This window comes from Helobdella robusta, assembly GCF_000326865.2.
Source record: "Helobdella robusta unplaced genomic scaffold HELROscaffold_12, whole genome shotgun sequence".
NCBI lineage: Eukaryota > Metazoa > Annelida > Clitellata > Rhynchobdellida > Glossiphoniidae > Helobdella > Helobdella robusta.
The window spans coordinates 1239974-1260380 of record NW_008703664.1 but is presented as its reverse complement, the minus strand read 5'-3'; the positions used below and the strand labels follow the sequence as shown (position 1 = coordinate 1260380).

The 20407-nt window shown below is 31.1% G+C and overlaps 3 protein-coding genes across 3 annotated transcripts; all 3 read left to right on the top strand.

Annotated features, from left to right (window-relative positions):
- Positions 1–1974: 1974 nt before the first annotated feature.
- On the top strand, positions 1975–2202 carry HELRODRAFT_72771 (hypothetical protein; the record flags this gene model as incomplete). Its single annotated transcript, XM_009013513.1, has 1 exon — positions 1975–2202. One exon carries the CDS (start codon positions 1975–1977, stop codon positions 2200–2202), a length of 228 nt encoding a protein of 75 aa, XP_009011761.1.
- A 3784-nt stretch (positions 2203–5986) lies between these two features.
- On the top strand, positions 5987–12146 carry HELRODRAFT_73017 (hypothetical protein; the record flags this gene model as incomplete). Its single annotated transcript, XM_009013512.1, has 12 exons — positions 5987–6115; positions 6209–6279; positions 6537–6582; positions 6708–6893; positions 6973–7028; positions 7110–7260; positions 7390–7480; positions 7562–7637; positions 7722–7847; positions 7979–8146; positions 8292–8349; positions 12030–12146. Coding segments are annotated over 12 exons (1275 nt in total), but the record flags the coding sequence as incomplete, so codon positions are not given.
- Positions 12147–13183: 1037 nt separating this feature from the next.
- HELRODRAFT_185307 (hypothetical protein) lies at positions 13184–19683 on the top strand. Its single transcript, XM_009013511.1, has 14 exons — positions 13184–13529; positions 15839–16005; positions 16241–16311; positions 16411–16456; positions 16759–16944; positions 17156–17211; positions 17310–17472; positions 17554–17644; positions 17820–17895; positions 18094–18219; positions 18323–18490; positions 18571–18628; positions 19082–19242; positions 19276–19683. The coding sequence occupies exons 1-13, from the start codon at positions 13454–13456 to the stop codon at positions 19193–19195; spliced, it is 1398 nt and encodes a 465-aa protein (XP_009011759.1). The 5' UTR covers positions 13184–13453; the 3' UTR covers positions 19196–19242; positions 19276–19683.
- The last annotated feature ends 724 nt before the right edge of the window (positions 19684–20407 follow it).

Below are 20407 nucleotides of genomic sequence, written 5' to 3'. Positions count from 1 at the left end.
GAGCGTATGGAACTAAAAGGTATAATTTTCATTATTTTTCATTACTTAATTAATTACCTTGATTAAAAACTTCTTTAAGACTGTTTTTCATTTTTGTCTGTTTTTTTTTCGTTCCTTATCTCTGGAATACATTTACAAATTTTCTATTTAGAAAAAATTCAAAACTCGTTTAGGTAATAAAAGGAGGGTGGAGTAAACTTCTTTTTCTGCAGTCTTGCGGCGTTTAAGCTCTAATAGGCCATCTTTATGCCCTGGGTCTTTCTTGTGAATCTTTTGACAAGCGGAGCAATTAGAGTAAACTTCTTTGGACGTACCATGTGAGAAATTTGAACTTAAACTAATTGTTATAATGATAATAATCACTCTCAATAGGTTACCATACGTGCGCAATTTTTTTTCCGTTCAAATTTCCCAGACAAGAATTAGTTTTTTAAAATCCCCTTTTAGGCTTTAAAAATCGTCATTCGATAATCGTTTGATAATCTTAGCTTTACCAACTTTGTGTGGTAATGTATAACCATTTATTAAATATAATTTAATTGTTTTATAACAAAATTTTGTATTTTTGTCATCAATATATTCTAAGTAACCTTGAAAATAACTGAGACTTTCTATACATTTTTAACTTTGTTCATTTTTGGTTTGCTTATTTAGTTAGATCAATAATGTTAATATAATTAGTTCGGAATGTGAACATGAAAATATATGTTCTGAATAATAATAAATAATTAAATTAATTAATTAATTTTCAGTGAATTAAATTAGTGAATATAAATATTTACTATAAATTGTGAATTAATAAGTGAATTAAAATTTGTGACTGCCTAACTAACATTTTTTTACACATTATTAAAAATAAAAAAAAGCCTGGTTTGTCTTTTTTTATAATATAATTTTTTTTATTTATTCTTTCTCTATGAGGTTACTAATTACTTTTTTCTGTTTTTCAACTCGGTTGGTTCCGACGGACCCTCCTTGTTTGCTCTTCCGTCTTCGTTTTTCTCTATTCTTTCTTTACTCAGTCTTTTTGCTTACTTTTTTATTTGTATAGTTTTTTCTTTTTTATACATTTTAACTAACAACTTTCTTAACTAACTTACTAATTTTTGCCAATTAAACTAAAACAGCTATCATGTTTTTTTATGATTTGTATTTGACTCTGCTGTTTGTATGTAAATCTGAAATCAGTTGATATTTTTAAATTTAATTTTTTAAGTTGATAGCCAAAGAAAAAATTTTAGTTTTGGGCAGCATGATAGCTTATTAAGTTATTAACTCTCTAACAAACCTGATCTAATGGCTAAAATTAAAATAGCATCTTTTTATTCTTTCAAAAGTCGAACCTTTATTTAGTTTAACTTAACAAAAGTAAAAGAGAACTTTAAAGTTTATTCAAATTTAATAGTAAATAAATTATGTTATTGTTCTTATAATTATGAACACATTTGCATTATAGTATAGCTTACAATGGCATGTAATACGTGCTGTATAAGTAAAATAAATGATTATAGACTTGTACATAAGTGAACATGGGGCATTCTTTTTAAAAACAAGGATAGAGAAGGAAACTTGTCAGAATCTTGCTTTAACTGGTTAAATCATGGCATGAGGACCTTGACATTTTCTGGCCTTATTTTGTATCTTCTTGACTCAGTATCTTTAGACTGACATATGAAAAAGCTAATATAGAGATTTAGGAGCTAATTCTAATATTATCAATTACTTGAAGATGGCCTGTGTTAGGGTTATAAATGTAGGGAGAGGACAATTTCATGGTGGTGTGAAATGTTCAATAACCAAATATAACAAAATTAGATACTTTAAATTGGATATGAAAATTATTTTGTTGTTAAATTTGTTTTCATATCCTGAATGTTTACTATTTTCTATGATTAAAATTAAAAAGATTAAAATTAATAAAATTAAAATATCTTAATTTATTTAATACATTTTTTAACTAGTGCACATATCAGTATGGACAGCCAGATCACACGACGCAGATTACTGATTGACATCGTGGATCAGGATTGGTTGAAAGACACCTTGCCAAACGACGACGTGGTTGTACCTATCATGGAGCTGCCAGAGTTGGAAAATGAGAATGGCAACACTCAGGAAACATTGAAAGAGCAGGAGCAAAAGTGGACCGATCTGTCACTTGTCAGCTTAAATGAACAGGCATCTGTTTCTCCACCTAAATAATTTTTTACAATCATAAATGTCTTTTAAATGTCTTCTAACTTGTTATATTGAACTCTTATTTGCATAAGCTTATTGATTGCTGCTTGTAAAAAAAAGTCTGGACATTTTCTCTACCTAATTTCAATCTAAAGTAATTTGTTATCGTTTTTCGTGTAAAATTACAACAAACGTTAATGAAAGTCGTTTAGATTCATATCTTATAGTGCTTAGATGTAATCCTTTCTTAGTGGTAGAGTTTTTCGGGCGTTCTTGGTGACGCATGGAAGTGTAAATTTGTCGTCATCGTTACCGGCACTTGAAAACTCAGATGTTAACATTTCATGCAAAGTTCTTTTGAGCTGCTTACAATCATATACTTAGAATACAATGCAATTGAAAGGTCCATGGTTTTTACTAGCCTAACTAAGCACACACACCATAAAATGAGCGGTGTGGAATGGATTGATTCCTAACTTCTGTATTGCTTGTTGGATTTTTTTTATAGCGTTAACTTACGATTCATTGAGTGCGGCCATGTCAGTGTGTTAAGGAAAACATTTTAAATTAAGTACAAACAGTTTGTACGGTCTTTACTCACAATATCATTTCTGACCGTGAGTGTGGGACTGCAACAGGGAGTTGCTCAGTTGCTGATAGAACGTAGATGTACATTTAGAATTTAAAATCCTAAGTGACTTACGACAATATTGATTTATAATTTTACTTCAGTTGTGTTTTACAAAAGGATATTTCTTTGTTGGTGTCAGTGCTGTGACGCTTTTCACGAACTCATGCTTAAATCTGCAAACGCTTATTGTCAACTTATCAAACATCCCTCCAATGCTGGGCTAACTAACGTATTTCAGTTTTATGACTGATAAAAATTTATTTATCTGGAAAAATTTTAAGACTTATATAAAGATAAAAAGGCTTATATAGATGAAAGGTTACATTGAATTTTGAACGCAGTGTGTCAGAGCTGAAACACAAGACACACACTACACTCACAGACACACACACACACATAAACATACAACACACACACGCACACCCTTTGGCAATTGTTGCAATTTTTTGCAATTGTTGCAATTTTTAACTTCATTATATTTTCTTACTCTCAAAGTGATACATAAAAAATTACTAAAATATTAATTAATTACTATTAATGACGCCCTTTATGATATACTGATTCCTGTCGTCTCTGCCCAACGCAAAATATATGATCTTATCGCCATTGAAATTGCTTGCGTATGAAAATACCTGATAAGTGTTACAACATTTTCAAATATTTATTTAACAAATGCTAATTAACTAGATTTCAAATCTTTGATGATGTGATCAACGTTGACACATGTTCTGCGTTGGATAGATAATATTAGATAATATGAAGAAGATGGAATTCCAAATATAACTGAAGTGAATCTTTTGAATATAGAACAAATACATAAAAAATCGCCGTTACAATAAGTTTTTTGTATTGAAATTTGTATTGTATTCCATTTAAATTTGGTTTGCTTATAAAATAGCGTCCAGATTTTTAGTGGTTTTTGTCATTTTTATCGAAAAAGCTTATGACATCTTCTGCAACTTTTAATCAATAAAATAGATTAATTGAAATAAGCGTTAATATTTTTGCTATGTATAAAATGTTGATGAATTTTTTACTATATGCTCATTCATTAATTTGTTTACATCTTCTGATGAGATGAACATAAAATGCACTTCGAACATTAGCAAACTTTGATACAAAACCGTTTGATTTGTTTACAATTCAGAGAATATCGTGAGGTGTTGTTGAAAATTTATTAAAAATACCCTTATCAGTTTTTATTTGTTGGCAAAATTTTCACATCACTGTATTTTTCTTCCTCTTCCATAATTCATCTTCATGTTAACACGTTAACACTACATGTGATCCTATACAAGCCTTTAAACATGAACATTCCTCAGTATCACACAAAAATGACTTAGTAACCTTTATTCCTTCGAACTAACAACATGCATTCTCCTTTACTACTTGTCAAACGACCTCTACTTAAAGAATTCTCATAATTTTTAAAAATTACGAAAGGAGACATTTAAAAGTGTTGTTTTTTTCAGTGACTTTGAATTATTTTTCGCAAGTTTGTTCGCGGGATGAATAATAAATATTATATTTAAAAAAATCACACTTTGACAAACACCTATAGATAGCAATAATACGCAATGATAAACAAAAATTATTGTCAAAATTTATGGAATTACATGACAATGAAAGAAAAAATAATACCATAAAACACATATGCATGGAATGAAAACTATCATTAAATATAAATACGATGTGTAGAATCTCATGCCTTGTAAACTTGAATGATGCACGTGTCAGAAATGTCTTTTCCAGTTTCTAATCAGCTTATTAGTTTAGAGCAATATTATTAGTTATAACTTTTTTCAATTTAACACCTGAATCCCTATATAAATAAAATGAAACAGTTTGGTTTTATAAAGTTTTCCATTATTATCAATTCTAGAGTACATTACGCGGGAACATTGCATTCTTAAACAAATCAAACCAGATGGTAGTTAAGTTCATTTGTACGGAGGCTTATATAGATGAAAGGTTACATTGAATTTTGAACGCAGTGTGTCAGAGCTGAAACACAAGACACACACTACACTCACAGACACACACACACACACACACACACACACACACACACACACACACACATAAACATACAACACACACACACACACGCACACCCACTACACACTCAGACACACACACACCACACTTCATATATATGTCTGTATTAATATACTAATATATACACATATTTATACTTGCTAGTGAATAACAGATGAACAAGTAAAGAATGTTTGTTGTTGGTTGTGTCTTCTATAAAAGGAGTGAGATATCCAAATATAAGATACAAACATTCAAAATAAGGCGAATCATCTTTTTTAATAATTATAATTAATAATAAGAGTTTAGAAAATTCAACATTTGTGTTAGTAGATAAAAATGGCATTGTAAATATTTCGTCAAAAAAAATCACTTTCAACAAAAATAACTTTCGACAAAACATCATTTCATAATTCTCAATAATAAAATGTAATAAATTTTCAGTCAGTTGGGAGATGGAGACCTTCACAAAGATTGCGGACTTTCTTCCTGAAAGACCCTTAGATCAAAAATTTGATCTCCAAATTCCGATCATGTCCTTCGAAGAAATCATTAAAGGTTTTTCAAATGTATTTTTCTAATTTTAATATAATGTTAACTATATTAATGTTTAATTGTTAACAGGAAAAACACTTTTTCGTTCTTTATTAAGCAGCTCTGACATACGCAGAGCTCGTTAAATATCATTCAGGTGTATAACTTTCGTGCCATATAGTCTTTACTACCCATACCATATAAAAACACGCGCCTGTTATGATTTATAATGTGGACAGACAGCGTTCGAAACAGCCTATTGCGTAATAAGAGTTCAAGACACGACACTTCTACCGACTGAGCTAACTCGCCAACCTAAAATTATTTGGCACATGTCAGATGTTTGATTTATAGGATGTGTGAACAAATTTTTTAAATATTAAAGTTTCTATTTTGGGATAGTTTGTATATTTATACTGAAGAAAAATTTATTAAATTAATATAACCCTCAATTATACAGTTCGTTGTGATTTTTATTTTGTTTTGTTTGATATTCTAGGTTGAGATTTTTCAAGAAATTTTGATATTTAATTAAAGTAAAAACGTGTGAATAAATAAAAATATTCAGATCTTTCAAATCAAGAACAACAGACGGACGACGAAGATGAGGAGTATGACGAGGATGACTTGAAGGATCCATACTGCGATCCGGAACATCCCGTTCAAATACAGTTCCAGGAAATCAGCGCTGCTGCCTTTAAGATTAAAAATGGTATTGAACGAACCCCTTGTGATGTTAGTTGATGTACAAACCAATCCTTAATTTTAAATTTAAAGTTTCAGATGACTGGAATAACTTCAAATACTTTTTGTAAATTACTTCTCCAGCGCTCGAGATTGTCAGAGCAAGTTGGAATGGAAGTTTACTTGAAAAAAGATTTTATGCAGTACACGGGAAGGTTATCAATATGTTATTATTTATAAACACTTCTTACAAAAGTTATGCTTTGCATCATACAATGTAAAGATTTCATAATTTATATTTAAATGACAATTTATTTTCAACGGCATTATAATGTTTTCTAAATGGTTTGTTATGATTTTAAACAACTGATCCTTTTAATGAACATAAAATTAAGAATTGTGTTACAATTGAAACTTTTTTTCCAACATAAGAGAATAATGCTGTAACAATTTTCAATGTTTTTTAATGCAGTTTTAAAGAAAGAGGAGCTCGTTACACCCTTATGTGCCTATCATCAGTAAGACTAAAATACCAGTCAATATTTTCTAATATTACATAACGGTTTTATATCTGAGTAAATTTAATTACTAGCTGTTACATTATTGAGACAAATTGAATTGTTGTACTCTGCCAAAAAATAAGGAACAGAAAAAGCTTGGAGTGATAGCAGCCAGTGCAGGCAACCATGCATTGGGACTGGCTTATCACGGATCCAAGTTGAACATTCCTGTCATCGTCGTCATGCCGAAAACTGCTCCTCTGATGAAACAGGAACTCTGCAAACAGCTGGGCGCCAATGTTGTTGTGCATGGTCAGGACTTTGGAGAGGTTGATGTTGTCATGATTTTTTCAGTTTTAAAGTTTTCTTTTAGAGACATCATCAACTTGTTCCTCTCATAATTTTCAGGCTAAAAATTATGCAATACATGTTTCCAAAAGGTACAACATCATGTATATAAATGGGTTAGAATTTTTTCAAACATTGTTTCAGGTTTATGAAAATTATTGTAAACAATTTAAGAATAAATAAATAATTTGTTTCAGATACGATCATCCTCACATTCTGGCAGGCCAGGGAACAATGGGCATAGAAATAGTGGAGCAAGTGCCAGATGTGGATGCCGTGGTCGTGCCAGTGGGAGGGGGTGGATTGATTGCTGGTGTGGCACTGGCTGTTAAGTCACTCAAGCCCAGTGTTAAAATTTATGCACGTGAATTTAACTAAGTTTTTATTTCAATTTGATTAATTGATTAATTTTTTGAGGAACAGCCATACATTATAATTGTCATTAGTATTTGTAAAATTTATGACTAAAATTTGTAGGGTGTAGAATCCGAAAGAAGTCCTGGAATGTCTGTCTCCTTGAAAGCGGAACGTCCCACGTATGCTAAAGTTTTTCCTACATTAGCTGATGGTTAGGTGGAAGAACAATTTAATATTATTAAAAGTTAGCTTTTGCTCTGACGGGCATACACAATTATGAACACGTTCACAGGTTTAGCAGTACCGGTTATCGGAGTGAATGCCTTCGCCACCCTCAAACCACTGATTGACAAAATGGTCGTCATACCGTAAGAACTAATTTTGGCTTTGTTCGATTTACTTTGAATAAATTGTTTCAGTAAAAAAGTTTTTTAATACTTATCTTATTATAGCGAAGAATTTATTGCGTTATCCATCCTGCGATTGGTTGAGATGGAGAAGTGTGTGGTTGAAGGGGCTGGTGCAACTGGATTGGCTGGCATTCTGTCGGATTCCATGCCCGAACTTAAAGGAAAAAAGTTGGCTTTTAAAGTTTTCATTGAAAAAAATCTGTATTAATCATTAGCTATTAAATTGAAAATTTATGTTTATGTACTCGTTTCAAATATAACACGTACTGAACACGTACGTTATGATGATAACAATGAAGGGTTGTGTGTGTGGTGAGTGGGGGTAACATAGACACCGCGGTGCTTGGTCGTGTGTTGGAGAGAGGCCTCGCCACAGATGGTCGTCTCTGCAGATTTGTAGTGACCGCCAGTGACAGGCCTGGTGGAATCGCTCAACTGACCAGACTTATATCGAGTATTGGTGTTAGGTAGGTTTTAATGTTTTACAATTTACTCTCAATGTACTAAAAAAGTGTTTTTCAAGTTTTTAATACACTATTGATATTTTTGTTAAATTGTCTTCGTTAAATGCTATGCTAAACTAACCAATTATAACACTAAAATTCTCATCAGCTTGAAAGATATATTCCATGAAAGAGCATGGCTCAAGTCAGATATTTATTCTTGTAACGTAGGTTATTTTATATTTTAAAATATTAGCAAAGAACATTTTCAAGTTTTTTCATAAATTTAAGGTGAAATGCATAGTTGAAACAAGAAATCACGAACACTGTTTGGAGTTGGAAAACCTGTTGAGGCAGCATTATGACTACGTCAACTTTGGACGACCGAATTCCGTTCTACTCTGAATGATCAGTTGTGTTGAAATCAACTATCGTTTATTGACTCCTTCTCGCTGTATATAATGAACTTTTGACGTTCGAACTGTTTTAAACAGTACATGAATTTGTTTAACTTTGACAAAACATGTTTTCAATATTTTCATCATTTTGTTTAATTAATATTTATTAGTTAATGATTATGTACAATATGCTAAGTTGTTATATTGAAAGATAAGTTGTACAGCCAGTCAGCCAACTGACTCCACTCTGACGAATTTTCAACATTCGAATTCAAATGACAGTGAAATTAATTGAGCTAAGCAGTTAGAGTTATTCACGATTAGTTGTTTTAAATGAGGCAATTATGTTCTAGTAAAATTAAAAGGTTTGTACAATAACAAGAATAATAATAATATTATAATAACAATAACGAGAACAGCAACAAATAAATAATAGTACAATTAAAATAAACAGTCTCCACTAAATGACAATCGTTACTCATCCTTAATTGGAAGTGAATAATTAACGCGTATTTAACCGAGCAGTTATTATTAATCACAGATTCATCAAATATCTATAAAAGATGCTGTTAGCAAACCAAGATAACATCATTGTTATCGTTGGTACTCTACTTGTTATTTAACAAAACTCGAAATCATATTAATAGGTTTAACAATAGTAAAAGATTTAACAATATTAACGTAACGGGAATAGTCATTATCAAGTAGGTAATTTAGATGCGTTGAAAATATAATAAATTACTAAGTTGTTTTAAACTTTCTATTTTACCGAAATATTTTTATTTTTTTTTTATTTCTAGTTCTGTATTTCATCAAATGAACACGGTTAACGTTTTAAACGGCGGTGGAATTGAAGGTTGTGATAAAAAATTTGCATCAGTTGAAAGCATCTTAGAAGGTTGGTGTGAAATGAGGAAATTCTGCCAAGAGATGATTCATCTTTTCAAGAATTATTTCCATAACTTGAATTGAATAAATTGTTTTTTTAAACACATGTTGTTATAAATTAATATTAAATAAAATTTATAAATTTTCATTAAAGTTTCTTTAAACCTAAACTGAAATATCAAATGTTACGATGTTATTGTTGCATCGATTTGATTTCGGACTGTGACGAACGATAGCACGTTTACTTTAAGATTTAGCCAAACAAGAAAATTTTGAATATGATGAAGATGACATGAAAGATTTTTACTGCGATCCGGATCATCCCATCAAAATACAGTTTCAAGAAATCAGTGCTGCTGCATTTATGATAAAGAATGGGATTGAACGAACTCCCTGTGATGTTAGTTACGGGAATAAAAAATAAGTCAACTTTTAATTGTTTCACTTTTTATTAAAACGTCGGTGTAACAAAACTAACTCAAAGATTATTTCTGTAGAGATCTCGCTTATCTGAGAGCTTGGGCATGGAGCTGTACCTTAAGAAAGGTTTCATGCAGTATACTGGCAGGTGGGTTAATAAATTTTTTTAATCGAATTTTGATTCTACGCTTATGCTGTGGTCTTGCAAATAATTTCAAAAATAAAATTAATTATTTTTTATTTTATAAAGTTTCAAGGAAAGAGGTGCTCGCTATTCTTTCATGTGTCTTACTCCAGTATGTTCGACTTGCTCACTTATTCAAAATTATAACAAATCTTTTTAAATCTATAAAATTAAAAAAAACATTGCTAAAAAATTTCTAATTTAATAAATTATTTTTGAACTTGAGTTCAACAATTTGAATTCATCGGCTTTGAAATTTGTAACTTGAATCATTAAAAAATTTGAGATATAAAACTTATTTTTTTCAGATACAATCATCCTCACATTCTAGCAGGCCAGGGAACAATGGGCATAGAAATAGTGGAGCAAGTGCCAGATGTGGATGCCGTGGTCGTGCCAGTAGGAAGGGGTGGATTGATTGCTGGTGTGGCACTGGCTGTTAAGTCACTCAAGCCCAGTGTCAAAATTTTTTAGTTATTTATTTTGTTATATTTTTCCGTCTTCGACGAGCATAAGTTTTTAAATTTTAATTTAAACTTAAAAAATGATACGTTATTATTAAAGAAATCGACGTGTTCAAAAACAAAATGGTTTTGTAATGTAAATCAATGTTTAAAAAATGACTAAATAAAAATGCGTATATATTTTCAAAGTTGTAGTAATATAAACATTAAACAATCTTCAAACTCGCGTACATTTTCTAAACTCCAACAATTTTGAAGTTTTGATTAGTTATTATATTATTTTTACAACTTTTCAAAAAGCCAGTAAATAAGAGTAAATAAAATTAATATTTACAATAATAATAATAACAAAACATAGTTAATACAAAACATTAAAATTAGTCGATTTTTACAATACTTTTTAAGGGTGTAGAATCCGAAAGAAGTCCGGGGATGTTTGTTTCCATAAAAGCTGGTCATCCTACGTACACGAAAGTTTTCCCAACATTGGCGGATGGCTTGGCTGTTCTACTTGTCTACTAACGCATTCGAAACGCTGAAGCCACTCGTTTACAAGACGATTGTCATATCGTTAGAATTTTTTATTTTTTTTTTATGTTGGATCACCTTAAAAACAAGCTATTCTTTTCTTATTTTTGGCCTACATACATTTTTTTAAAAGTTCAATAAAATCACATTAACCGATCGAGGTCAAACTGATTTAAAAATTGTAAAAATAAATTTCAGAGAAGAATTTATTGCACTATCCATCCTCCGTTTGGTTGAGGTAGAAAAATGTGTGGTTGAAGGAGCTGGTGCAACAGGATTGGCTGGCATTCTGTCGAACTCCCTGCCTGAACTGAAAGGAAAAAAGTTGGCATATTTCAAATGCTTGTTGCATTTCTAATTTCTTTGTGTTTGATTTAGAATTTTGATACACGGACATTTATCTGCATAGACACCAACAGAAACACACACACGCACACAAACACCCACATCCACACCCACAAACACACGCACGCACAAACACAGGCACACACACATACACATAAAATGCAGAGTTGTGTGTGTGGTGAGTAGAGGTAACATAGACACGGCAGTGCTGGGTCGTGTGTTGGAGAGAGGACTGGCAGCAGATGGTCGTCTCTGCAGATTTGTGGTCACTCTCAGCGACCGACCGGGTGCTATGGCTCAACTGACCACACTCATATCGAGCATTGGAGTGAGGTCCGTGATCTCGTCATCAACAGGATTTTATTTTTGATAGATACATCGTCATGACTAAACAAATTTATTTTGTGATCTCTACATTATTTGGCCAAATTTTTCAAAATTTAATAAATATTAAATACAAATAAAAATAATTTAACAACCTGTTTTGTTACAAAATATTTAAGCTTGAAAGACTTGTTTCACGAGAGAGCTTGGTTTAAATCGTACATATACTCATGCAATGTTAGCTACTGAATTATTTCAGTTAACAAGCCCAACAAAGTTTTTATTTTATTTTGAAACGTATTATCGTAAAAATAGTATTGCACCAGCCATGCTCTCATTGCTCATCCATCCACCAGGTTAAATGCGTCGTTGAAACGAGAAATCAAGAGCACTGTGTGGAGCTGGAGAAGCTGCTGAAACTGCACTACGACTACGTTAATTTTGGCAGCAGTTTAAGTTCAACTCTTCTCTAAGAGATCATTCAGTCTTCAAGAGCGTAGTTCATATGTTTAGTTGGAGTTAACAAGTCTTTTTTGATCTACTTATGTGTTACTTATTAATTTGCCCATTCAACTCAACTGATATCTTTTACACTGACTAAGGAGTATTTTATAGAAACGTGTGTGTAAATATTTGTATCTGTTTCCATCATAATTTATCCTGCAACTCAAAGACGTTAAATAAGAATGATTATTTTGTTTGCGTGAAACATTTCGTTTAGAGATATTTATATTTATTTAATTTTATATCCTTTGAGATCTTATTTTTTCAAATAGTGCAAACGTTTAAACAGTAAATACAAGAGTTTTTATTTTTCCGCAAGAAATTTTTAAAAAGAAAAATTTTGAATAATTTTTTTATTCACACATTTCGAAATCAAAGATTACTTGAGCATATTTTACGACTGTTTTCAAAGGTGTACTTTATTAAGAACTTTTGACTAGATTATTTATAACGCAATCCACGGTCCAAGAGTCATCAGCGCCGGTCTCACATCTGCTTATTCCCAATGGCATCCGTACAACTTTCAGCACACATGTCACGTTGCACTTTGTTTATTTGTTTATACACACTTTCCAACTAACGAATGAACACTTTCGTATTTTTCTATTTCTCAATTTGTTGTTCATTGTTCACTTTCGTTTGGCTGCGAGATTTCATACAAACGCTTCATAGGTAGTAGAGATGTTAATTGATATTTATAGTAACAAGTAACATTTCGTATTTCACAGCGAAAGTTCAAGAAAGTGCAAAACTGAGATATAAGAGCGATTCGTACAAGATACAACTATGATAAACTGCTACCGTGCACTGTGATATGTTGTACCACATTTCATTGCGTGCACGCTCATTTGGCAAATCACAATGCATTCATTAATAAAATGTTCTATCATGTTACACTTTGCACGTTGACTTAATAATTGGAAACAGCATACCTACATGTTTACGTGTGGCTAAACAACCTTGGCAATGATCTTTTTAATTAAATAAATTTGGCTTCATATGGACAGAGATTTCGTATATGACATAATATCTATAATATCTACTTAAGAAGCTACTTATTGTTGTTGTGAATATTATTTTACTGGCTGCAACACGTGTAAATTTCTAATTAGTTTCGAAAAGTCAAAGCATTTTTGCGTTTATTACAAGTTGAACTTACATTTTGACAAATTCATTGTTTGGATTTTTCTTCTTATAACTTCAAAGTTGTTATCAAAGTTTGTTTTTTGGTGTGTTTTTAAGCCATTTAATATCTTTCGAAACGAACTGACCGAACATGATGGATGTTACAAACGACGAATCACACGAAGAAAATGTTCAGACTGCCCAATCCATCGACACCGTTCTTGAAGGTCAGTGGTCACTCTCTGTGCATGTTTGTGTGTTTGCATGGTTGTTTGCATGTTTTGTTCGTCGAATGTTCATGCTGTTTTGAATGCTATGCTTTAATGGTTTTTTTTTTATATATAATTTTATAATTTTTTTTTGTATATAATTTACTTTTTCACATAAAGCAAAATTTGCTGATTAAAATAATACCAAATTTATTATTGTAGCATTTAGAGTTACCGAGAAAACGAATTTTGAAAGAATTATTTTTACTTTCAACTTGCGCCATGTTAAGAGTGGCGCTCAATGTTAAGTGAGCATGGAGCGTTATATTCGCGCACAAGACGTGAAAAGAACGATTTAAAATTGAACACAACACAATTTTTTTCTTGTTTTTATAACAGCTGTAAAATAAGAAAATAATAATTATGAATAATTTATTTATATTTACAATAAAATTTAATTATAAATGATTAATTATAATTATAAAATAATTATATATATCTATAATTTATATATATTATATAATATATTATGATAATTATATATTATTATATGATTATTATATTATTATGATATAATAAGGGGTGCTGAAGGTCTTGAATATTTTTCTTTTACAAAATCTCTCAAAGCTTGAGCTTGCATAATGATTTTGAAAAGACTTCAACAAATAGAATAGAAATATCTGTAAAAAAATAAATTCATTTTATTATGCATCATTTTATCATATTCTAATTACAAAAATATTTTTACAGAATGTTAAATAAATGGTTATTTATCACATTTCTTCAAAAATTGTCGTTGTTGCTTGTGAAACTTAGCAGTTACGAACATTCTGATGAAAAACTACCAATACAATTCAAACAACACATTTTGAATTTCGTGACAACGCGGTGCGTGCCGAAAAAAATCCATAAAAAAATTCATTATACTCTAATTTCAAAAATATTTTTACAGGATGTTAAACAAATGGTTATTTATCACATTTCTTCAAAAAAAGTCGGTGTTGCCCATGAAACTTAGCAGTTATGAACATTTTTATAAAAAAACACAACCAATACACTAATAGTTAATACAATGCATTTTCGTGACCGCGTGGTGCGCACGGAAAAAAATCCGTAAAAAATATTTCTTCTACTCTAATTTCAAAAATATTTTTATGGAATGTTAATAAATGGTTAATTATCACATTTCTTCAAAAAAAGTTGGTGTTACTTATGAAACTTAGCAGTTATGAACATTTTTATAAAAAAACACAACCAATACAATGCATTTTGTGACCGCGTGGTGCGCACGGAAAAAAATCCGTAAAAAATATTTCTTCTACTCTAATTTCAAAAATATTTTTATGGAATGTTAATAAATGGTTAATTACCACATTTCTTTAAAAAAAGTCGGTGTTACCCATGAAACTTAACAGTTATGAACATTTTTATAAAAAAACACAACCAATACAATGCATTTTCTGACCGTGTGGTGCGCACGGAAAAAAATCCGTAAAAAATATTTCTTCTACTCTAATTTCAAAAATATTTTTATGGAATGTTAATAAATGGTTAATTATCACATTTCTTCAAAAAAAATCGGTGTTACCCATGTTTTACTAATTTTTAAAAATAATTTAAAATACACCAACCTCGTAGCGAATAGTCTGCAACAAATGTGACTCACAACAACAAAGAAAAAATATTTTTATAATAATACACATTTCTTTTATCGCTCATAACAACCGAAAATTATATAGATGGGCGCATTTTCGAAAATTAAACAAAAATAACGACGACGAAAACGCGAGTTTGCGATAACAATGTAAATTCACTTTCAGGAAAAATCGTTAAAGTTCAGCGCGCGCGCTTCCGCATTCTTTAACGTTATGCGACCTGCTAGCTTAATGCCAAGCAAATTGTTCTAAACTGTTTTATATTACTTACTTAATATCACACAAATTAAAATTAAAGAAAAATATAAACGGCATGTAAGACAGTGCAGATTTAGAATAAGTTTAGAGCTACCTAATTTTTAATCATCATAATACAACTGTTGAAAATATTTTGTTCAGTTTAAAATTTTTTAATTGAAATGACTTTTATTTCAAAATTGTATATTCATTAATAAGATTAATTTTCAAGCTAATAAATAAATGAATAAATAGAGAATTTGTGCTATTTTTTATATTAATTCATATATTTTTATATTAACACAGCAGAAAATTTTTTGAACACAATATTTATTTTCCAACTCGAGAGTAAGATGTGTGTCCTGCTTTATTAGACTGAATCCTATAAACTTTAGAACTACAGATAGACTCAACAAAGTATGTCTCATTCACTAGATTTAGCAAATCACGTGCAACAGACAGACGACGAAGATGAGGAGTATGATGAGGATGACTTGAAGGATCCTTCCTGCGATCCGGATCGTCCCATCAAAGTACAGTTCCAGGAAATCAGTGCTGCTGCCTTCAAGATTAAGAATGGCATTGAACGAACCCCTTGTGATGTTAGTTTTAATTTTTTTTGATGTCTCATAACTCATAATGGGGCTTGTATGCACAAAGACAATTTCTTTAGAAGATTCATTTTAATGGTTTATCAAAGGAGATGACAATATCGTTCATTGAAATTGTCGCGCCATAATTTGCATGAATACTGAGATGAATTCTTCATTTAAAAAATATTCTACTTTTTTGTGAGTAATAAAAATCAAAAAAATTAATAAATACTTTCAACCTCAGAGATCTCGCTTATCAGAACAGCTTGGAATGGAGTTGTATCTAAAAAAAGATTTCATGCAATATACTGGAAGGTCTGTTTGCTAGTTTTTTGGGTTCAATGAAACGATAAATTCGCTATTAAAAGTAAAAATGTAAAAAGGCATACAAGAAACAGTTTGAAAAATTTTCAGTTTCAAAGAGAGGGGAGCCCGTTACGCGCTCATGTGCTTGACGCCGGTCAGTGGTTTTCATTTGAATCGTCCAACTTTGACCAGTTGAATGTTCACTGGTTTTCTGGCTAAATATTCTATTTTTTCAAATTTTTGTACGTTGAACAAGATTCTAATTGATGTTTTTCTTCACCAATCTGCCTATGTGAAATGTTTTATTAGATATCTGCTGCACTCCACTATTGAGCATTTTAAAACATTAACTCCATTTCTTTAAAACTGGCATTCTTTAATTTGTGTTAAAACTTATTTGAATCGTTAAATTAATTTAAATAAAATTTGAACAAAATTTATTCTTCCTGAATTCAGGAGCAGCAAAAATTGGGAGTGATAACAGCCAGTGCAGGCAACCATGCATTGGGACTGGCTTATCACGGATCCAAGTTGAACATTCCTGTCATCGTCGTCATGCCGAAAACTGCTCCTCTGATGAAACAGGAACTCTGCAAACAGCTGGGCGCCAATGTTGTTGTGCATGGTCAGGACTTTGGAGAGGTTGCTTACATTCATATTTTGTGTCTGAGATCATGGAAATAAAAAAATGTATGACAAACGCAAATAAGAACAAATGAAATGTGATGTGTAAACTTTGGTTTTATAACATGCTCTTAAATTTACCTTCGCAAAGTAATCTAGAAATTACTTTGCTTGTTTGTTTATATACCATTCATTTGTCACAAAAGAATTTTTAAATTATTTTTTGCAGAGTAAAAATTATGCGATATACATTTCGAAGAAGCATGGATTGATGTACATCAATGGGTCTGCTTATTTTGTTTTGTTGCTTATTATAAAATTTCATTTCTCATTAAACAATGCCTATTTTGGCCCTGATTTCTGCATTATTTAACCAACATCAGATACGACCATCCGAACATCATCGCAGGCCAGGGAACAATGGGCATAGAAATAGTGGAGCAAGTGCCAGATGTGGATGCCGTGGTCGTGCCAGTGGGAGGGGGTGGATTGATTGCTGGTGTGGCACTGGCTGTTAAGTCACTCAAGCCCAGTGTCAAAATTTTTGTTAGCTTTCATTAGTTAACTTTTACGTTTAAATAACTATTTTTGAATTTTATATTTGATGTACTGTCTCTTTTTTGAAAGGGTGTAGAATCTGAAAGAAGTCCTGGAATGTCGGTGGCATTGAAGGCAGGCCACCCTACTTACACTAAAGTTCTCCCAACACTAGCCGATGGTCAGTCTGCATTTGATGACAGATGGAACCAAATAGTTTTTTGAGTTAATTTTAGTATTTTTAATTAATAAGAAAAATAATAAATTTTTTAAAATATATTTGAAGTAAGTTTACTGGTTTTGCAATAAATATGGAGTTAATCAGGATGACTATGCTAATTTCTATTTTGTGTCAGGTTTATCAATACCGGTGGTTGGAGTGAACGCCTTTGAAACATTGAAACCTCTCATTGACCGAATGCTCGTCATACAGTTAGTTTTGTTCGTGTAAAGTTAAACACAGTATGCAAATATATATTAAATTAATTTCTTCTTTTCTATTTCATTGAAATTCATCTTTCTAAAATGTTTACACTTTCAAATTTGGTTGCGAACGAAATGAAGGTGATGAAAAAATTATAAACTCTGGTTATTTAAAATGATTGAAAATAACTTGAAAATAATTTTTAGAGAAGAATTCATCGCGTTATCCATCCTGCGATTGGTTGAGATGGAGAAGTGTGTGGTTGAAGGAGCTGGTGCAACTGGATTGGCTGGCATTTTGTCAGATTCCATGCCCGAGTTGAAAGGAAAGAAGTTGGTCATTAGTTACATTTTACACGAAATTTTGTTACATACATCAAGTTATTGTATTTAAATTTTAATTGATTAATGTTGCTCCTACAAAAAATATTGAAAGAGTGGTGTGCGTCGTGTGCGGAGGTAACATCGACACGACAGTTTTGGGTCGTGTGTTGGAGCGGGGTCTTGCCACAGATGGTCGTCTGTGCAGATTTGTAGTGACCGTCAGTGACCGGCCCGGTGGGATTGCCCAACTGACCAGACTTATATCGAGCATTGGTGTCAGGTTGGTCTTCTTTTATTAAAATAATTTGTAATTTTGCCGAATTTTTATGCTATTTTTTTATTTATTTTTCATTATTATAGTTTGAAAGACATTTTCCATGAACGAGCCTGGCTGAAGTCTGACATTTATTCAGTCAATGTGAGTTTTTAAAGACACTATCGCAAGTTCAGTTAATTAAATTTTTGCAGATGTGAAGTACTTTTAGCAACGAATCATTTTTTAAATATACATGCGTTTCTCATATAAAACATATATAAAATTGTTTCCTAGAAAACTTTATAAATTTTATTTTATTTTTTCAAAAATTTTTATTTTGTTCAACATTGGTAGGGAAAAATAATTTATATTAGAAAATTTTAATCTGCTTAATAAATAACTTCAATAGTGAAATTAAAGGATAATCTGAAATTTCCGTGTTGCATTAGTGTTCAACTCTTGTATTTATATCGGGAGATTAAAATTTAATTCTGCTCATTTCCTGTTACGTTCGTTTTCTTCTTCATATCACAAATGGGGTTGAACCTTGTTTATTATGAGAGCACTCTAACAGCTAACTCGATATGCAATTAGTTTTCAATAATGTTTTTGCAGGTGAAATGTATTGTAGAGACGAGGAACCAGGAACATTGCATTGAACTGGAGCAACTGCTGAGGCAGAATTATGATTACGTCAATTTCGGCAACTCTCACTCCGTCTTCTTGTAACTGATCAAAAGTTGGCTGGCTCGTTCGAAAAACACCTCATATGTTTTGTAGAGAGTATAGGAGGCTTAAAACACTCTTTTGAAATTTATTTGTTGGAAAAGTTTATTCGGAAAAATATTTCAAACAGCAAGTTTGATGGAATATGTTGAATATATAACTAGTTTCATTACAAAAATTTGTTGAGAGCTGTGGAGGTTTCATTCCTGCTTGCTTCCTATGTTAACTATTTTGTAGCTATTATTATCCTTCGTATAACGTTTGGTTTGTTATTAATACTATTACTTTTATTATTTACAATATTATTATCATTACTATTATGATGTATTATTATTAATGAACAATTTTCAAATAATTGTTGACATTTTTGCAACTGTGTTACAAATTTATACAGTTGTTTTGAAGTATGGAATTAAAAATATGATCAAAAAATTTCATAAAAAGACAATTATAATAAGATCTTTTTCAACATTCTTAAAAATAAAATAGATAAAAATTTTAAATTCTGTTAAAACTACAAAATTGTGCAACGATTAATTAACTGACGATTTAAAACTGAAAAACAATGAATGATTGCAAGGAACATTATAAAGTTTAAAATTTATTACAATTTTTCATAAGTTCAGTCCATAATTTAACTCGGTTCATTGGCGGCTGCGAAATATTTCAATGCACCGTGCAGTTCAATAGGTTATTTTGGGTGACATATTGTTGGTGTGATGTAACTTTAGAAGAATGGAGGCACACCGGCCGAACTGCAAGCACAACTACATCATACATGCACATAGAAGTGAAGTTATATTCAGTGTATAATAAGATCATAGATTACTTACATAAATGCAATACTACAAGTTCAATGCAGACAAAACGAGATAAAGCGTTTTCAAATTTTGTAGAGATGAATTAAAAAAATTTCTAAAATATTTTCTGCGTTAAATTTACAGGCGAGGAGCAACAACTCGATCAAGTGAGCGGCGGTTTTTATAATTTCACGCAAGATTGAGCCCATCTTTTACTTTAAAAAAAAATTCCGCAACGGCTTTTTATTTCTTGCTGCGACTGTCGTTATAAATGAATCCAATTATTCTGCCCTGATGTTCCGACGGTCGAACGTTAATTTTTTAACATTATCACATAATCCTCATCATCAACATCTTTGTCAGTATCATCAGCATCATCATCACCATCACCACAATTTGTAGAACATTCATTTAA